Source organism: Amphibalanus amphitrite, unplaced genomic scaffold (assembly GCF_019059575.1).
Source record: "Amphibalanus amphitrite isolate SeventyFive unplaced genomic scaffold, NRLGWU_Aamphi_draft 000271F_arrow, whole genome shotgun sequence".
NCBI classification, from domain to species: domain Eukaryota; kingdom Metazoa; phylum Arthropoda; class Thecostraca; order Balanomorpha; family Balanidae; genus Amphibalanus; species Amphibalanus amphitrite.
This window is the reverse complement of record NW_024881766.1, coordinates 175,733-193,906: the sequence shown is the minus strand read 5'-3', so window position 1 is coordinate 193,906 and position 18,174 is coordinate 175,733. Positions and strand designations below refer to the sequence as shown.

The 18,174-nt window shown below is 54.1% G+C and overlaps 1 protein-coding gene across 1 annotated transcript; it reads right to left on the bottom strand.

Annotated features, from left to right (window-relative positions):
- Positions 1-929: 929 nt before the first annotated feature.
- On the bottom strand, positions 930-8,572 carry LOC122387025. The gene is made up of 5 exons (XM_043376832.1): positions 8,461-8,572; positions 3,952-6,507; positions 3,003-3,571; positions 1,227-2,805; positions 930-941 (listed from the first exon to the last, which is right to left on the bottom strand). The coding sequence occupies exons 2-5, from the start codon at positions 5,740-5,742 to the stop codon at positions 930-932; spliced, it is 3,951 nt and encodes a 1,316-aa protein (XP_043232767.1). The 5' UTR covers positions 5,743-6,507; positions 8,461-8,572.
- Positions 8,573-18,174: the final 9,602 nt, after the last annotated feature.

Sequence of the window (18,174 nt, the reverse complement as noted above, 5' to 3'; positions counted from 1 at the left end):
TGATTGCGTCAGAAGCAAACATACTGGCAAGAGTTTCTTGTGTGTCGGTAGGCGCGTGTGGAGTCGCTGGACCGACCGGGGACGTACCCAAGGGGGGACGGACGGGGTGCGCCTCCCCCTAGGGGTTTTCAGGGCCCATGCTGGCAGAAGGCCCACGTTGGCCAAAATCACGTCGGAGACGAACGAAATTCATGGGAATCCCCCAAAAAATCACGTCAGGACTCAGGACAATCAAGGCTCTCCGACTCACCTGCCACCTAGGGTCCTTCAATTTACTGCATGGGGCCTCCTGTGAATAACCGCTAGTGTCTGTGTCTGACCACTAGGACCCCTCTGACTCCTCGGGTAGAGGGCCCTCTGTAGGTAGGAGGCTCTCTCTACGGGATTCCTCCGCTCCCCCCCCCCCTCGGCCAAATTCTAGGTTATACGTGCCTGCGCTAAGCCGGGGTCGGAGAGAGGAGTTGACGACCGAATGACAAGGAGTACTTGTCCTGAAAGTAAACATTTGGAATATAAACAATCCAAAGCTGTTCAGTATTTATATCATTCGAGAGCAGTGCCTTCAATTTGGATACACTTAGCATTCATTTCCCACACCCGTGTACACTCCACGAAGGCTTCTCCGCTGCGGACTCCCGCTTCCGCCGATGCGTCAGTTCTGTTATGGTCGGTAGTGGCGATTAACACGGCGATATCCCTGGAGCGACACAGGACGACCGAAACACGATGGCGGCGACCATGGAACTGTTTATTTTTTATGTGCTTCCATATGACCGGGGGGTGAGACCAAATGAAGGGAAAGGAAAACGTGCCCCATCACAACACCCCCCCCCCCCTCAAGACGCATGCGTCGGTACAAGATACGCATTGCGTCTACGGCCTAACACATAAACAAAAATGTACACCACACACAGTGTGGACGCACGAACTCAGTCGTACGTCTGGTCCGCCCAGCGCACGGTCAGTCGGGCCGGACGGCGACGGCGGCGCGTCCCACGGCGCACTGAGCTGGGGTCGTCGGCGCTGTTCCGCAGTACCGGTGGTGCCGGCTGTCCGCCCGCCGGCGCAGCGGCGGCGGTCTCCTCCGTGCCGTCGGGTGCCGAGCTCGGAGCGAGCTGCTGCCGGCGCCCGGGTGCAGGTGTGGCGGCGCCCTCCGAGATGAGAGATCTCTGGGGTCGCAGATGGCGCTGGTTCCGCCAGTAGACTCGGCCACTGGGCAGTCGGACCAGGTAGTCGCGCCGCTGTCCGACCGCCGTGATGACGCCGACGCGGTCCCACAGCCCCGACCGCGGGTCTTGGACGAGCACACGCTGACCCATGGTGAGCGCGCTGTGCTGGCGGGCTGTCGTGTCGTACCGCTCGGCTGTTTCCTGTTGCTGCGCGGCGGCCCTGGCGTCACAGTCGTCCGCCGTCCGCTGCCAGCAGTCGGCGAAGGACCGGTGGTGCGCCGGCACTGCCGATCTCAGCGGGTGGCCGAATAGGACCTGAGCCGGAGAGCGGCCGTCGGCGCGCGGCGTGTTGCGCAGCTCCAGCAGCCCCTGAGCGTAGGCGTCCGTGTCGAGCTCACCGCTGCTGGTCGCCTTCTGGATGAGCCGTTTGGGGGCCTTGACCGCCGACTCGGCGTGCCCATTAGACTGAGGGTAGTGCGGTGTGGAGATCTGGTGCTCCACTCCCCAGCGGCGCAGAAACTCTCGGGTGAGCCGGGCGGTGAACTGGGGTCCACCGTCTGTCCGGAGGGTGGTGGGCACGCCGGTGGCCGCGGACATCTGGCGCAGGCTGCAGACCAGGTCTCTGGCAGTCGCCTCGCCGGCCACGTGCGACACAAACGGCCACCCGGACAGCCGGTCCGCGTATACCAGGAACGTGCGGCCGGCCCAGGCGAAGAAGTCAGCGGAGACAGCCTCAAACACTCGTGATGGCGTCTTTTCCGGCATCAGCGGCTCCTTCTGCTGACTGGGCAGGTACTGCTGGCAGGCCGGGCACGCTCCGACATGGTTCGCAATGTCACTGTCCAGGAACGGCCAGTAGACTACCTGCCGCGCGCGGCGTTTGGTGCGCTCGACGCCCTGGTGACTGGCGTGCAGGCGCTCGAGCGTGGCGCGCCGCAGACTGGGCGGTATCACGAGCCGCTGGCCGCACACCACCAGGCCGTCATCCACGGCCAGCCGGTCCCGAACTCCCCAGTACGGTCGGAGGCGCGGGTCCAGCTGTGACCGGTGCTCTGGAAACCCGTTCAGGATCAGGTCAGTGAGTGTGATGAGCTCCGGATCGGCGGCGGCGGCGGCGCGCACCTCTGTCAGCGCCGCGTCTTTGAACGGGCTGGGACTGTCGTCCGCCCCGTCGGTGGCCAGCCGTGAGAGCACGCTGGCGAGCTGATGGCTGGCGTCCCTCTCGGCTTCCTCGTCCTCAGGCGTCGGGTCATCCACCGGCGCGCGCGACAGCGCGTCCGGGATGGCGTGCAGCTTGCCTTGCCGCCAGGTGGCGAGCAGGTTGAACGGCGCCAGCCGTTCTCGTAGCCGCTGGAGCCGCGGATTTTCGATCTCCGCAAGGCTCTTACTGTTGAGGATCGGGATGAGCGGCCGGTGATCGGTCAGGACTTCAAACCGCTGCATCCCGCCGAGATAGATGCTGCATTTCTTGCAGGCCCAGGCCAGGGCCAGCAGCTCCAACTCGATCACGGCGTACCGCGACTCGGCGTCCGATAGGAAGCGTGAGCCGCACTGGATCAGTCGCCACCGGCCTGCGGCGTCTTGCTGCAGCAGGCAGTAGCCCAGGCCGCCGGAGCGAGCGGCGTCAGTCTCAGGACTGTGCGGCGGCGAGGGTCGAAGAAGTCGAGCACGGGAGGCGACGTGAGTGCCATCTTCACCGCGCTGAACGCCTGCTCGTGCGCTGGCGTCCACAGCCACGCGTTCCGCGGCCGCAGCAGCTGTCTCAGCGGCTAGGCGGCGGCGGCGACCTCTGGGGAGAAGGCGCCGAGCTGGGTCACCAGGCCGAGGAACGACCGTAGGTCGGTGATGTTGCCCGGCCTGGGGAAGGCCTGGATGGCACGGACTTTCTTGCCGTCGGCGGTATAGCCAGCCGAATTGATGCGAAAGCCGCAGAATTCGACCTCGTCTTCCGCGAACTGACATTTGTCCGGGTTGAGTGTGATACCGTGCTGGTCACACCTCAGCAGAATCTGCCGCACGTGCTGCAGGTGGGCGGCGTAGTCAGCGTCATAGGCCAGGACGTCGTCCACGACCTTACACGTGCGCGGGATGTCGCCGAGCGCGGCGTCACCGCGCTGGTTGTACACGTCGCCAGAGCTGACGATTCCCATTGGAGCACTCAGGTACCGGTAGCGGCCCCACGGCGTGATAAAACACGTCAGGTCTCTGTCTTCTGGCCGGATGGGGACCTGGTGGTACCCCGCCTTGCTGTCCAGCTTGGTGAAGTACGCAGCGCCGGGTGAGACGAAGGCGACTGCGTCTTGAGGCGAGCGGACCGGGTACGTCGGTCGCTTCACGAACCGGTTCAGTTTCGTGAAGTCCACGGTCAGCCGACAGCCGGACACTGTGCCGTCTGACGACCCCTTGGCCACAGGAACGATCGATGACACCAGTCTGTGGGGTGCTCCACCGGCTCGATGATGTCCTTTTCCATCAGCTCGTCGAGTTGCAGTCGCACGTCCTCTCGCCAACAGAACGGGATATTCCGGGCGGTGGTCACAGCGTGAGGGACGGCGTCGTCCGTCAGCTCGATCTTCATCGGCTCCCCCGTCATCTTCCGCAGGGTCGACTTCGTATCGAAGACCCTCGGGAACTCGGCTTTCAATTTGTCGAAATCTGCCCGCCGCTGCCGTGCGGAGGGGGTGCCACCGGCGGCCGGGCCGTGCGCGCGGCCGGGCGGCGGCGCGCGCGTAGGGCCGGGCGGCGGCGCCCGCCCGGTCGGGTCGGCGCCGGCCGAGCTGGCGGCCGGCCGGTCGGCGGCAGAGACGCGGCTTAGGTCCCGGGTCTCCTCAGGTGCCGCCGTCGTGCCGCTGCAGCGCCGTAGTGCGGGCTGTCTGCCGGCGGCGGGGGCCTCAGGCGGCTCGCCGGGCGGCGGCGGCTCCGGTGCCCCACCGTCCGTCCCAGTCTCGGCTGCCGAGCCGCGCTGGCAAATCTGCCGGGGAAAGCTCGCCGGTAGAATTCCCAGGCCGATACAATCGTGCCACGACAGCAGTGGTGAGTGCAGTGCTCGCAGAACGGACACCTGCACGGTCTGTATGACGTCACCGAGCTGCAGGGTGAGGGCGCACGTGCCCACACAGTCCAGCCGGCGGCTGTCGGCGGCCCACAGCACAGCCGTGGAGGGCGTGAGGTCCGCTCTGCTCACTCCCATGGACTCGGCTTGTTGCAGTGAGAGGGCTGATATCCCGGCGCCGGTGTCGGGCGTCCATACGGTCGACCGCCTGACTCCGTTTGGTAGGTGCAGCTGTAGCCAGACCTGCGGCGACCGGTGGGCCGTCACACTGTTGAGGCGCGCGCCCGGCGTCCGGGCTGCCGGCGGCGCTGACTGCTGCCGGTTCCCCGTGTCTCTCGTGGTTGCACTCGCTGCCAGCACCGAAACCTGCCGGTGCGACGCGTCGGCAGCCGTGCTGACACGGCGGCGGCTGATTGCGCTACGGTGGCGCCGGCCCCTCCCCTGGCGGCTGCTGCTCGCGCTACGGTGGCGCCAGTCCTGTCCCTGGTGGCTGCGCTCGGAACTAGGCGTCTGCCGGCGCCGCTCTTCAGTGCCCGCGCCATGCCGGCAGACCGAGGAAAAGTGGTCCCGTTCGTGGCATCGGTGGCAGGTGCGAACCAGGGCGGGGCAGGCACGACCGTCCGTGTGCTGCGCGGCACCGCAGCGGTCACACCGCCGGGTCTGGTCGGCCGGGCGCGAGTCCGCGCCGCTCGGCCGACCGCGTTGTCGCCGGTACTCGGAGAGCCGGCGCAGAGACGGCTTGCCCGGGCCACGGATCGCCGAGCTGTTGAGACGGGCGCTCTCGGACGCCCGGCACAGGTCGGCGGCCATCTGGAAGGTCAGATCGGGCAGTTCCAGCATGCGGCGTCTGGCCTCGTCATCACTGGTGCCCACCACCAGATGGTCTCGGAACCTATCATCGGTGCAGTTCGGGCAAAAATCGCAGCAGGACGCTATCTCCTTCAGGGCGCAGATAAAATCGTCCACTGACTCGCCTGGCTCCAGCATCCGCATGTTAAACTCGCAGCGGTCGATCACCACGTTCCGCTGCCGCCGAAGGTGGGCGTGCATGGCGGTGATTACATCGGCCATGGACGCCTCGGCCGGGATGGGCAGGCCAAACCGGACCACGCGGGCCCAGTCGTCGTCGAGAACAGCGAGCAGGGCGGCCCGCTGCTCAGCCTCGGTGAGATCGTGGACGCCGGTGAGGAGGCAGTAGCCGGAGAACTTCTCTTTCCAGGCCTCAAACTCCTTGAGGGTAGCGGTAGCCGCCAGCCGGGGCGTGGGCGTGCCGGCGGCGGGCATGCGTGCACGCGGCCGGGCGCCGGAATCGGGCCCCGCGGCTGCCTGGGCGGGTGCCGTGGCGTCCTGCACGGCCGTCGGGCCGGGAAGCACCCGCTCCATCAGCGCGGCCATCCGGTCCTCACGTCGCGCTGCCGCTGCAGCCAGCTCCAATTGCTGCTGCAGCATGCCCCGAAGCAGCTCCATCTCAGACGGCTTCTCGGCGGCGGCGGCCGACTGCGCCTCATCGCCGCCCGCCATCTTGGACGCGCGCGCAGCACACAGATGTCACTCGCGACTGGCGACACGAGCATGAATCAGAGATTATCCCAGCCGCTCGCCAGGTTTCGTGCCCTTCCCCACGCCAGCCCGTCACCGACTTCAGTCGGCTGGGCGGCCCATCTTCCGCGATAGTCCTGAGGGCTTGCCCTCGGGGAGCGCGTGCGCCTTGGCGAAGAGCTTCGCTACCAGCACGTCTCGCCGGGCGGCCAGCGGGCACCGGCATCAATCAGTCCGGCCTCCGCCATCACTGCGTGGGCTGGGGTAAACAAGGGGCAGCCGGTGATATACAGGTCACCGCCCGCATCTCCCTCTGGAGGAGTTCCACGTGGGATTGTGGCGTCACCAGGAGCCAGGTGGCGGCCGCGTGCACCAGCACTCCACGGACGTATCCAGACGCTACAGCGCAGAGCTGTCGTTCCTCTAGTCCCCAGCCCCGCGCTGTCAGCTTGCGAAGCTGCTGGATCCGGGGAGCACTCGGGAGCGGAGACTGCGGCAATGGGCCCCGAAGTGAAGGAGCAGGTTGAGGGGGTGGCTCCGAGTAGTTTGAGACGGTCGGCTGCTGGAACCGACTTTCCGTCGACTTTGATGGCGCAGTCCACGGCGTCCGCGGCGCTCTAGGAGACGACGAGCAGCTGCGTATTTCACCCGCTACCAGCATCTTGGACTATTTTGCCCAGCACACCACAGCGTCCGTCGCCTCCTGCATCCAGCCCCAGCTCAGTATCGTCTGTTTCCATTAACACTCTGAAATGACAAAACAATTAGCAATTAAAATCCAAGTTCAGCACTGACCAAGTTTAACCAAACTTGCCATTTACACATAACACAGTGAGCTGTCAGAATGCTGTTCTTTTGTGCTTTGACACAGTTGCAAAATAGGTACCTTCATACGTATATCATAGAAGTAATTACTGGTTATAATTATTAGAGGAATTTTTGCAGCATTCTCGTCAAGTAAAATACATTATCTTCTTTAAAAGGACCATAGTTTTGTACATCCTAACATCATCAAGAAGCAGTGGTGGTATATGCTGCTTTGCGCGCAACATCGGTCGCACTTTTAAAATACCAAATAACGGTTTCCCAAAGACTTCGTATGAACAGCGTAGGCCCCGGGAAATAAATAATAAGTGTAATATCTATAAAAAACAGTGAATATTTTTCGATGGAAACTGATGTACACCAGTAGATATTCCTTTTTGCTCACTCTCATCCATTGGACATCACTTTTATGCCAATTCATTAGCTTTTTTGAAGGTGGGAGGGTCTCTTTAGGCGTTAAGGCTGCTCACCACCGAGAATTTATGTGGTACGCTGGTCAATCTAGCAGCAGATTCGCCCCGTGGGCAGCTCTGGAGAGGTTGCGGGGCGAGACGTCCCCGCCCCGGTCGTTGCGTGCTCGAACTGGCGAGCCGCCCTGAGTCTACTCAGCGGAGGAACGGCCGCCCAGGTGAGACCTCACCCTTCGGCGTAGAGATAGGCATGGAAAACCTTGTTGAACGTCGCCAAGCGTCGTTAAGCAATAGCAGTGGGCACCTAATTTTTGGCGCAAATCACTCAGAAATTTCGGCGCAAAATCGCTTGCACCGAATTTCGGCGCAAGATGGTCTCACCGGCGTCCGGCGTAGCAGTGTCCCAAAATTGAGTTTTGTCATGGGTGTCAGAGGGGAAAAATACCCACCAAAATGGGGGGAGGTAGAAAACTGCTGATTCGATGAGATCTAAAAGGAGTGAGAAACAACAAAAACATGTATTTTATTCCAGGGTGTAGAATGTTTGATGCTAAACCTGGCATCCACACAACTGCTCCTGGTAAATAATCCTAAGTTTTCTTGGTTGGGAGTGGACAATTATTCTTAAATATTGGTGGTAAGAGTGAAAAATGAATTTAATTTGGATGTCGTTTCCCACCCAAATCGACAAATTTTGGGACATTGGCAATGTACCAAAATCCTATTTTTGCTTGGGTGTCAGAGGGGAAAATTGCTGACAAAAAAAAAACGATGAGTGAAAAATTGTCGGTCAGGTAAGGCCCAAAAATAGTGGGAAAATGGTCAAAAACATTAATCTATCTACAATTGTGACAGATGTAAAACAACCATTCCCGCAATTGCTCCTTCTCGGTGGAATTGGGAGTGGAAAATTGGGCTTGAAAACTGGATGTGAGAGTGGAAAATGCTTTTTTGCATTTCGATGTCGTTTCCCACCCACATCTACAAATTTTGGGACACTGCGCAGCAGTCAATGCACATTATCATTATGGTTCAGTCGCAAGCCTTGCTTTAATCAACGACAGAAAATTATTTTTCTATCATGCATCATGAATTAACAAAAATTTTGTTCATATTTTTGTTTTTACCTTTTCTCATTATTTCATGCACACCTTAAAATCATGAAACTGTAGGGAGCAACTGATTTGAAGATGGGAAGGTCCTTGCTACATTTCTCGACATTATCAAAACATCTTTTTCCAAGCATACCTATCAACATCCTGGAAATATGACTAAGCAATATATTGAGGTTCCATACCCTTGACAAGGCAAATGCACCAACTTTTAAACCAAAACAACTTTACCAACTTTTAAATAAATTTGTGACTTCCACTGATACTCCCTTACAAAAATCATTGCTGTTGCCTGCTGGATCGAAAAGCGAAAGAGCGCTCTCGACCCTTCCGTGAGACCTTCACAAACTTACCAGGAGTCTGCAGTCAGAACACGGCACCGTATTCATATTGAAAAAGGGTATTATAACGTATAGAAGAGTAGCGACTAGCGTCTCACAGACCTTAGGCAAAAATATTTCTCTTGACGACATCCACACAAGGCCAACGCAATGTAGATAGGCATATCAATATAGAAATGATATGTCCAAATATGTCTTTGCCGCGTCATAGTTGTAACGCACTGCGGGGAACTCCAGAGATCTGATTGGCTAATATTAGCCAATCAGTAGCATATGTTACTGGAAACTGTCATAGTGGAAGTAAATTGGTAGCTGTTTCAGCTACCAAACTGATGAAGGAAATAGGTAAAATTGCTTATTTTACACGAACACCTGTCATACGCTAATCAAAGTAGAGCTAATGAAAATGGCATTATCCCACAAAGGAAAGCCAATTTGCCACGTAAGCCACCATGAATAGATTTGCTGAGCTTGTCATCACGTGATTTTAACAAAAAAAGTCAATGAAATAATGTAATTTACGAATTTCTAGCACTCACATGCATATTTTCGTCTGCACACCGAATTGCGTCCAGGATATTGGCCATGGCGTATTTCTCGGGAACCCTCTGTTAGTGGAAATTCCACTATCTGGCAACTAGCCCTATGTAAACGCGGCTAATGATGTCTTACAGTGATGATAACCTACCACAAGCCTTGTTGGCTTACCGGTGGTGGTGGTTGACAGAGCCATTAGTGCTTTACCAGATCCACGGTAGAAAATAAATTTTCCGTGACAAGCAGCATGAGGTAGAAGCACGAGTATTTTAAGCAAGGTACTACTCTTTCGGTGTAAATCTAAAAAAGCTTTATCAAAAGCACCGATAAATTCATTTTTGATTGAGGAGTCACATATTTATTTGACTTTTGCATACTTCACTGCAGGCTCAAATGCAAATGCATTTTTTTCAAAATGCAGGCTGCAATTTTCAAAGTCAGAAAAATGTCGTTTTTCACCCACGGAAGACGCGGCGCCATTGTCTCTCGGTTTGTACCGAGGTGTGAGCAGCAGCTCAATTCCTGCAGTTTATCGAGAGGGGGCGGTAGTTACCTTGGTCGGCTCCCTGACAGTGCCAGCGGCAAACGACCAGTGGAAGAAGGAATGTCGCCACCCACTGTGCCTTTTACATGGTCCGCGGGTCAACTGACATACCGTGCTAAATGGCCATAAGTTCCGGTACGGTGCTTCGTGCCGATTTTTGTTTGTCACCGACTCACTTTATTCTCGTTGAGAGCAAATTTCGCACAGTGTCGCACAGGCGACCCGTGTGACCTTGTGCGAGTGTAAAATACAAAACACGATTTGTCAACGTTGTCGGCGGGCCGCCGAAGCACCTCGGTTGTCGTCCCGGCCCGCGGCCGCCCGCTGACCGGCGCGCTGTGACCCAACCGCCGGGAAACCTTTCCACCTGTTCTCACCGGCGCCGCACGCGTCTCCCGCTCGCACAATGCGCCAAATGGGATTTCACGGACGGCTGAGCACGAATGCGGCGCACTGGGGGCGAGCGCGGCGCACGCCCCGCCCAATGTGCGTCACAATGGTCACCGTCGGCTCGCGCTGGCGGCGGTGGGTCTATGTCGGGTCAAGGGCGGGGAGGGCGCCGGCGGCGCGGTCACGCCTGGCTGGAGGGCGCCGGGGCGCCGCGGGTCACCAGGTGGTCGGCAGGTGCCGGCGCCCTCCCCCGCCGCCGGCTCCCCTCCCCGCGGCACGCACCCTCCTCCGCTGCTCCGACGGGGAGGGGCCGCTGCCGGCTGCAGGCCGCGACACCGCGACTCCGCGGCGGCGGCGGCGGCGGCGGCGACCCTTTGTTCGCGGCCTATGCAAATCGAGCGGTCCTTTTGCGCCACCGCTCACCATTACCCATTTACGCCTATCATCGGTTTTGTTTTTCAACCGTTCATGCCTGCTCGTCAGTCGTCACTATGTTGTGTTTTGCCGAGTTGCAGAGTTGTCCCGGGTACTGAGGAAGGGAAGGGAAGGGGTGGGGGGACTGCACATCGACCGGCGGCCCGTGTTGTCCCTGTAACCCTGGTGACCCCCCACTGACGTCATCAGGCCAGGACACCGCGCCGCCGACTCACTGAACACGATCGATTCTGCCGACACACCGACTCGCGGTGTTGATGTCCGACGCAGTTCCAGACAGGAACAAAGGCCGACGGAGGAGCCGGAGCCGCACGAGCTGCACTGCGTCCACCGGCCGGGTCAGTGGACAGAGCGGGTGGTCCAACAGTGTGTGGACGGTACTGAGCTCTGTCCACCGGAGCCGACCACGGCGGAGGCGGCGAATATCAGGTGAGCCGGGCCGACCTGTGTGTGTGTGTGGGGGGGGGGGGATCTGTGTGTCCCTGTGTCTGTTGTTTGAGTGTGTTTTGTGCGTCTCTGTCTATTGTCAGACTATATGTGTTTGTGTAACGGTGTGTATGTGATTCTGTGAGTCTTTGTGTGTTTTCTCTGTGTGCTAGGTACCCGTCTGAGTGTTTGGATGTCTGTGCTTAGATGAAGTAACGGGGAAGAGGGCATAGGTGGCGGAACGGGGAGGGGAGGGGAGCACCGGGGAACCGTGCCAACTTGATTGCGGCATTTTAACATAAGCCCTATGGGCGTTGCATGGACAGAATGGGACCAAAAGTCGGCAATGCCCCCCCCCCACCTTAATTGAAGCTGTTCCGCGCTACTGGGGAAGGGGCAAATGTCCCGCAGTGGCTGCCAGTTGCCCCTGCAGTGACGAGATTTTGCCCATCCTGTTGGAGTGAATACCTATAATGCGCTTCAAATAAATATTATCCAAGCTGTCAAACCCGATGTGAAAGTCAATCGATCCTAATTCCTTTTCATATTTTGTCGCCCGTGTTTACACTGCTCTTAGTCTAATATCGTAGAGAACATCCAGCGGCGTATCCACAATCCTGAGGTTACCTTTACTTTAGGGTACCCAGTGGAAACTTTTTAGCCCGCACCCTGGTGGGGGGTATTTTTGCCCCCCCCCCCACTTCCAGTCGTTTCGCATTATCTCTCAAACTAATGCGCCGATCGTCGCGAAAATTTCAGTACCCTCTTGTAAATCGATTTTACACATTGTGACCTTTTTTCCACAGCCTATGATAGGTTAGCCGTAAATGACGTCAGAGTGACGTCATGTTCAGGCATTTCCGACCCAAAAGAGGTTTGGTGAGAAGAGCTGTCAAACCCAACGTTTTGAAGAGAGATAAAAATCTATCTAGAGAAAAACCTTCGCCCCAGTGGGGGGGGGGGGGGAGTTTTTTGCGTGTGAATAAAAAACCGCGGCGCGTAGCGCCACGCCGCTCGGGGTAGCTTTTTGCACATCAATTTAAGACAAGGTGTAAAATTTTTGACTCCAGGTCATGTCAGGTCAGGTCACCAGGTCAAGTTAACTGACCAAGCCTAAAAAAAGTTTGCAATCATGTCCAGCCTGCAGTGTTTGTCAGAGAGGTTTTAAACTTGGTGGATTGCATGATGTTATAGGTGCCTACAATTTGTATATCTCGGATTTTTCATATGCGTGGTCAGGTAAGTGGCGTGACCTTGCCATTATAAGTCAATGGAGAAAAACGAAAATGCCTCTAGATCCGTGTGTACGCATAGGAACAATCCAAATATTTCAGAATCACAATGATTTGGCCCACCCGTGACGACCAAGGTGTCTTTTTTGCTGATAACTTCTAGAAAGGTCATCCGAGGTCATTTGAGGTTTCAAACAAATTTTTGTCAATAACTCGCGATTGGAAAGAGATAGAATGCTGGGGTTGGTCTCATTGTGCTTGTCTTGTTTAGACGCATCGACTGATGTGCGACATGACCTTTTCCGGTCAGGTCATGACCTTGACCCAGCCAGCAATTTTGATCCGGGCCCAAGCAGGCTCAAGTGCGGATTGCCCGAGATTTTTAGTCGGGCTAAAGTCGGCTAGGGCTTGGGCTAAAGTCGGCGTATGACACAAATACGCCGACTAAAGCCCATGCTCTGCCGGAGGTATGCCCGCTCTGCGAGCTCCGGACAGCCGTAGTTTAGCCCTAGTTGAGCGACGATTGGCGATAGCCCGATTTAAGCCCGAGCAGTGAATCCATTTATATAATGGAGATTACTCTGGGCCCGAGCGGGCTGAACTCCGGCAAGCCCACTCTGTGTGCCCTGTCTATCCCGACTTAAGCCATAGAAGTGAATGGGGTTTATACATTGCAAACTGCTGTGGCTTTGCTCGGGTTCGGCTGGAGTGATGGCTCCTGTTTTCTCAAGTCTCGACTTGACTTCATCTTGCTTTTGCTTCACACTGGATCAAGTAGCAAGGAGCAGCCAATGCACTTTCAGCAGGTTGTGCGGTTTCAATGCATATTTAAAATTGTTACGGTCACTCATATGCTCTGTTAACCGGTCATCGAGGCTCGAGCATTGCAAAAGGAAAGTAGTGGTTGACTTTGATTTAATGTATATTTCAAACGACTACAGACACGTCAAATGAAACACAAATACATGAAACAGTGGACTGCAAACTGCAGCAGTAATATGGCATGAGTCATGAAAAACGCCATCAAAACTATAAAACAATCACAAGGCCCGCTAGCCTCCCTCCCCGTTCATAATACTTGGTTAAACACTCAACTGAAAGCATAAAGTAAGGACAGCAAGTAATCGCTCATAAGACATAAAGCAATAAGCAAACAATCGTTTATAAGGAACTTCACTCTGGTGAATGGGAGCTTTGGAGGCGTCTGGCTCCTCCACACACACACACACACACACACACATCTACACTAGGTGGTCGGCCAGCTTTCGGCGCAGTTTCCGTATATGTAGGTATACCTACTTAATTATAAGCAGGCAGTTTCCGCTAAACCACTTGGCGAGGGCAACTGCGGCGTCCACCCGTCCACCCGGTCCTGGTTTGTATAACTATTCCATTTTTTTGAACCATTTGCTCTAATGGTACGTACCTGAAAAAGAGATTAATTGGTTTAATTTACATTGCATGTTTGCTTGAAAATAACTTATTGATGCATTAACACTGTAAAACACTTTGCATTGATCCGTATAAAATGTTCATTTGATTTTAAATGCGGACAGAGAATGAGCGTGCTCGGTGAAAAATAGATAAATATTTGTGTTTTGTATTTCATTTTCCTGGGTCAGAAGTGCTGGTATTTCACAAAGATATAAAGGCACGGAATGCAGCTTTTCTGAGCGAGGGTATAAGTCGCCAGGCTGAACAGCTATTCAGCTTCATGTTTGATGGCGTCAAACTCAGTCAAAATCATGACGTTTACATACGATCAAGCGCACCCTGTCAATACACTTACCTACCGTAAAACTCCATGCCAGTCCACTTGATAAGAGCGGTGAGCACTATCCCTTCTTCGCGCTGTCACACGCGCCCAAACATCAACCACCAAATGCCCCAACACCGGTGTGTCGTTTCGTCGCACAGCGCACAGACTGTCACAAACGCTGCACATGATTGGCGCAGAACTGCGCATGCGCGAACAGCCGAACAAGTATGGCTAAGCTCCGGCTTTACTCCAGTTAGCCGAAGGACACAGCCAGCTTGATCAGCCCGCGCTCCGCCCAAGTTAAGCCTGTTTTGGATGCGCGGGCAGATGTCGGGCTGAGCTACTGCTATCCGCACGTGGGCATAGCTGATGCATGCCCCAGCTCAGCCCTAGTAAAAAATACATTGGTTTTGATCAAAGTGGGCAAACCCAAGCTAAGCCCAAGCTGCCCGACGCTTGCCACAGTTCAGCCCAAGCGAATTGCTGGCTGGGGACCTGAGGTCAAATTTTGAAGTTGATCTTTCAAGGTCAAATTATAGTTCATTCGACGCGTCTCGGCGAGAAGAACACAATTCTGGCAATAGAAATGTCCTAACTTTTTTAAGTCAAAAGTGATTGTCGAAAAACACTTCGTAGAAACAGCTATTTTTAGAGTTTTTGCTCTCTGGAGGCTAAACCGTTGACTTGATGTCATTTTTGATGAAGACCTTATCAAAAGAAGAGCTCAAAAGCTATCGGTTGTTTTTCCCAGCGTTTTTCTAGCTATCATAGTTCCTGAGATAATGACATGTTTTCTGAAAAATATAATGACAATGCGCAAATTTTGACCTTTGATGACCTCTGGTGACCCCAATATTGCTTTAAGATGAAAAAATGACCAAAAAATACTTTCAAGCGTACGCATCGAGAGCTATCGACTGCTTTTTGCCGCGTCTTTCTAGCCCTCTTAGTTTTTGAGTTAGAGATGGGTGGTAACATATGCCCCCCTCCCCCCCACTAGGGCGAAATTGGCTGACACCGCCACTGGGGCGCAAGTTAAAAAACAAAAAGATATAAAACAAGCAGCGGTGCAAAACTGCTATCTTTTCTTTTATATAATTGTTTTTATTTTGAACCCCAAAATAAAAAAGTGATTTTTGAAATAAACCCCTGAATTAAAAAAAACGGATCCTTTTGTTAGCCCGCACCCCGTTGGCGCGCACGAATTGCTCGTGAAACACATATTTTGCTATTTGAGGTCACTGATACCATGTCAGGTAACAGAGGTCAGGTCACTGAGGATCACAATATGAAAGTGTCGTGTAATAAATGTTTAATGGTCCATTTTACCTGACAAATGTGATTATGTGGGTTACGCAACCTTTGAGGCCAGTTTTAGCCCACGTTCTGTACGTTCTGGTGAAGGTCAGGTCAAGTTCAGGTCAAACTAGGTCAAATTTTAAAGTTGATGTTTTATAAAATAAGTATTGATTCGATGCAGCTCGTCACGGGAAGTCTAATCGTGGTCTTTGTTTTGCGCTACGCGGTCAGAATTGCTAAAAGTGTGTTTTGGAAATCATGTTTAAATTATAAATTATCATTATAATTTAAGAACAGTTTTTCCGCTATAACTTAGCTAAAAAGAGAGGTATATATCTCAAATTTGGTACGTGGATAGAAGACGACAGGGACTATAATATTTATTTCTTTTTTATTCGAACTTTGAAAGCCCTGTGGAATATTTTTTTGCTATTTTATCCATCCTTTATTCTAAGGGGTCAAAATCCAAATTTTGCAAAAGTATGAGATAACAGGTTTATAGTTCTATTAATTTTGCACCTTTTATTTACAAAAAGAAACTTTCTTTGTGTCTTCAAAACTGTAGGCCTGAAAATTGAATTCTCTTACCGCGAAACCTTTTTTTGTCGAAAATGGCAGGACATGACGTCTTTCTTACGTCATTTGTGGCCAGCCTATCATAGCGTTTAGGAACTGTTTGGTCACAATGTGTAAAATGAATACCCGGAAGTGTCCTGAAAAATTGGTGACGATATCTGACAAAACTGGTGTCTGGGCTGTATCAACTGGCGTCCGCGCTGTCTGCACTGCGGCCAGTGGCAGCCCGCCCTACTGTGGTCACGTGATGTTGTGACTGCCGACCGGGTCAGTTCCCTGGCTGGCCGGGTCAGTTCCCAGGCCGGACGGGTCAGTTGGTGCTTGGCAGGCAGCTAACACAGGTCTCTGGTGGGCACGGACTCTACACCCACAATGGCCTCACTGAAGGCCTATGCTGACCTCACAAAGCCCACGATGGCTCATGAGAGCCCTTTAGTAAGCCTCTAAAGGCCCCCTCCGCTCTCAAGGAGCCCATGCCGGTTTTAGTAAGCCTGTACCGGCCTCTGAGAGGTCATGCCGGCATCTAGGGGTCCGTCTCGACCTCAGAGGGCTTAACCCTCGCCGGCCAAGGGGGGGTGCCGCCCCCCGTAGGGTTTTTTCGCGATAGCTCCGAACACGCTGGCGATAGAGAGCTGAAACTTGGCATACCTGACCTTTGATCCAAGCCGCATCTTTTGACACCAACTGCATTTTTGGGTCAGGTCAGGTCACTGACCTATGACGTCATAAGTGAACCTCTGCACGGTCTTCAGATGTCGCAACTTCGCAACGCCCTCACTGCCAGAGGAGATGTCACAGGGAAATGAAACTTGCAGGATCTAGTATCCATTATGTGTCTCACAACTTGTATATCTCGGATTTTTCCTAAAGGTCATATGAGGTCAGGTCATTTTCGTGACCTCACCATTATAAGTCAATGGGGAAAAATGAAAACTGCTATTCTGGCGCCGGGAACGATCTCCAACTATCTCAAGCACACAGAATCGTGATTTGATGCATTCTTTGCAAGGTCAGATGCGTCACTTTTGCAATGTTGACCTTCCGTGACGTCATTTATGACGTCATCAAGGTCATATTAGTTTTTCGTCAATAACTCCCGATCAAATTGAGCTAGCGAGTCGAGAAAGCCACCAATGGATTCAGGAAGACCTGCCGAATCGAATGATATGCGACATGACCTCTTTCGACCAACTTCGTGACCTGGGGGTGCTGACCTGACCTTGACCTGAGGTCAACACCCTAAGTTGACCTGACCCGAACAAAAAGTATACCATTCGACGCGCCTGAGCGAGGCGAACACGATGCTGCCAAAATCGCGGCTCTGCGGCCGTTTTTTGCGAAGTTATTCACCAAAAACCGAACCGTACCCTGGGGCACTTGACCTGACCTCAGAGGTCACCGGTTGACCTAGGACCTTAAAATTGGGTACTAATCTCTGCGTCTTGTAACGGCGCACACGCTCGTTTTTTCCGCGACGCGCTAGCTCCACCAAGGGCGAAACGGCGAGGGGGGTCGTACCCGCCCCCCCCCCCCCTCGGCCGGCGCGTATGTAGAAAACCAATAGGTCCGGCGAGGGTTAAACATGCATAAGGGCTACAGTCTGACCATCGAGGCCATCGAGATGGCCTCTGATGTCCCAGCGCCAGCCTTAGAATTCAGAAGACAGAGGGCTCCACGTTGCCTAAGAAGGCCCGCATTGTCCTCAGATAGCCCCAAGCTGTTCTCAGAGGGCCCCAATTTGACCTCAGAAGACCCCACGCCGCTGGTCTTAGAGGACCCCACAGGGACCACACTGTCCTTATATTGCCCCACGCTGGTCTAAAAGAGCTACGCACTGGCTTCTTTGGGCCCCACGTCAACATTTGGCCATTTAGGGTCCCAAAGCGGACTCTAAAGGGCCATATTGCTAGCCTCCGGGGGCTCGACTTCGTCTTATGAGCGCCCTACGCTGGCCTCGAAACCTTTGGTAGAAGTTTGTGTAGACATGTTTACGGATGCCTTAACTGATTAGGCAGGATTTTGGTATACCTTTTCCTACAGTATATATAATATGTATGTTACGCGTGGTGTAAAGGTCCGCTTATACGGTGTATATTAGGTGGTAGGTATCTGAAATTCTGGAGTCTGGTTTGTCCCCATCTGCCCAGTCGAAATTCCTTAGCCGAGGTCCTGCTGTGTGACTGTATGTGTGACTGTCTGTGTGACTGTCTGTGTTACTGTCTGTGTGACTGTCTGTGTGACTATCTGTGTGACTGTCTGTGTGACTGTGTGACTGTCTGTGTGACTGTCTGTGTGACTGTCTGTGTGACTGTCTGTGTAACTGTCTGTGTGACTGTGTCAGTCACTAGATTTGAACAGGGGCGAGATGTATGAGTTCACTTACCCTATACATCTGGTGTTTCTAAGTGCATTAGGTCAGGAGCTAATCGCCAAAGGTCGAACCGGCCCCTCACCGTCCGCGTTATGAAAACGGCCTGGCCAGGGGTAGACTTTCGAAGTGATAACGTTTTTTTATTATCTCTTTTTTT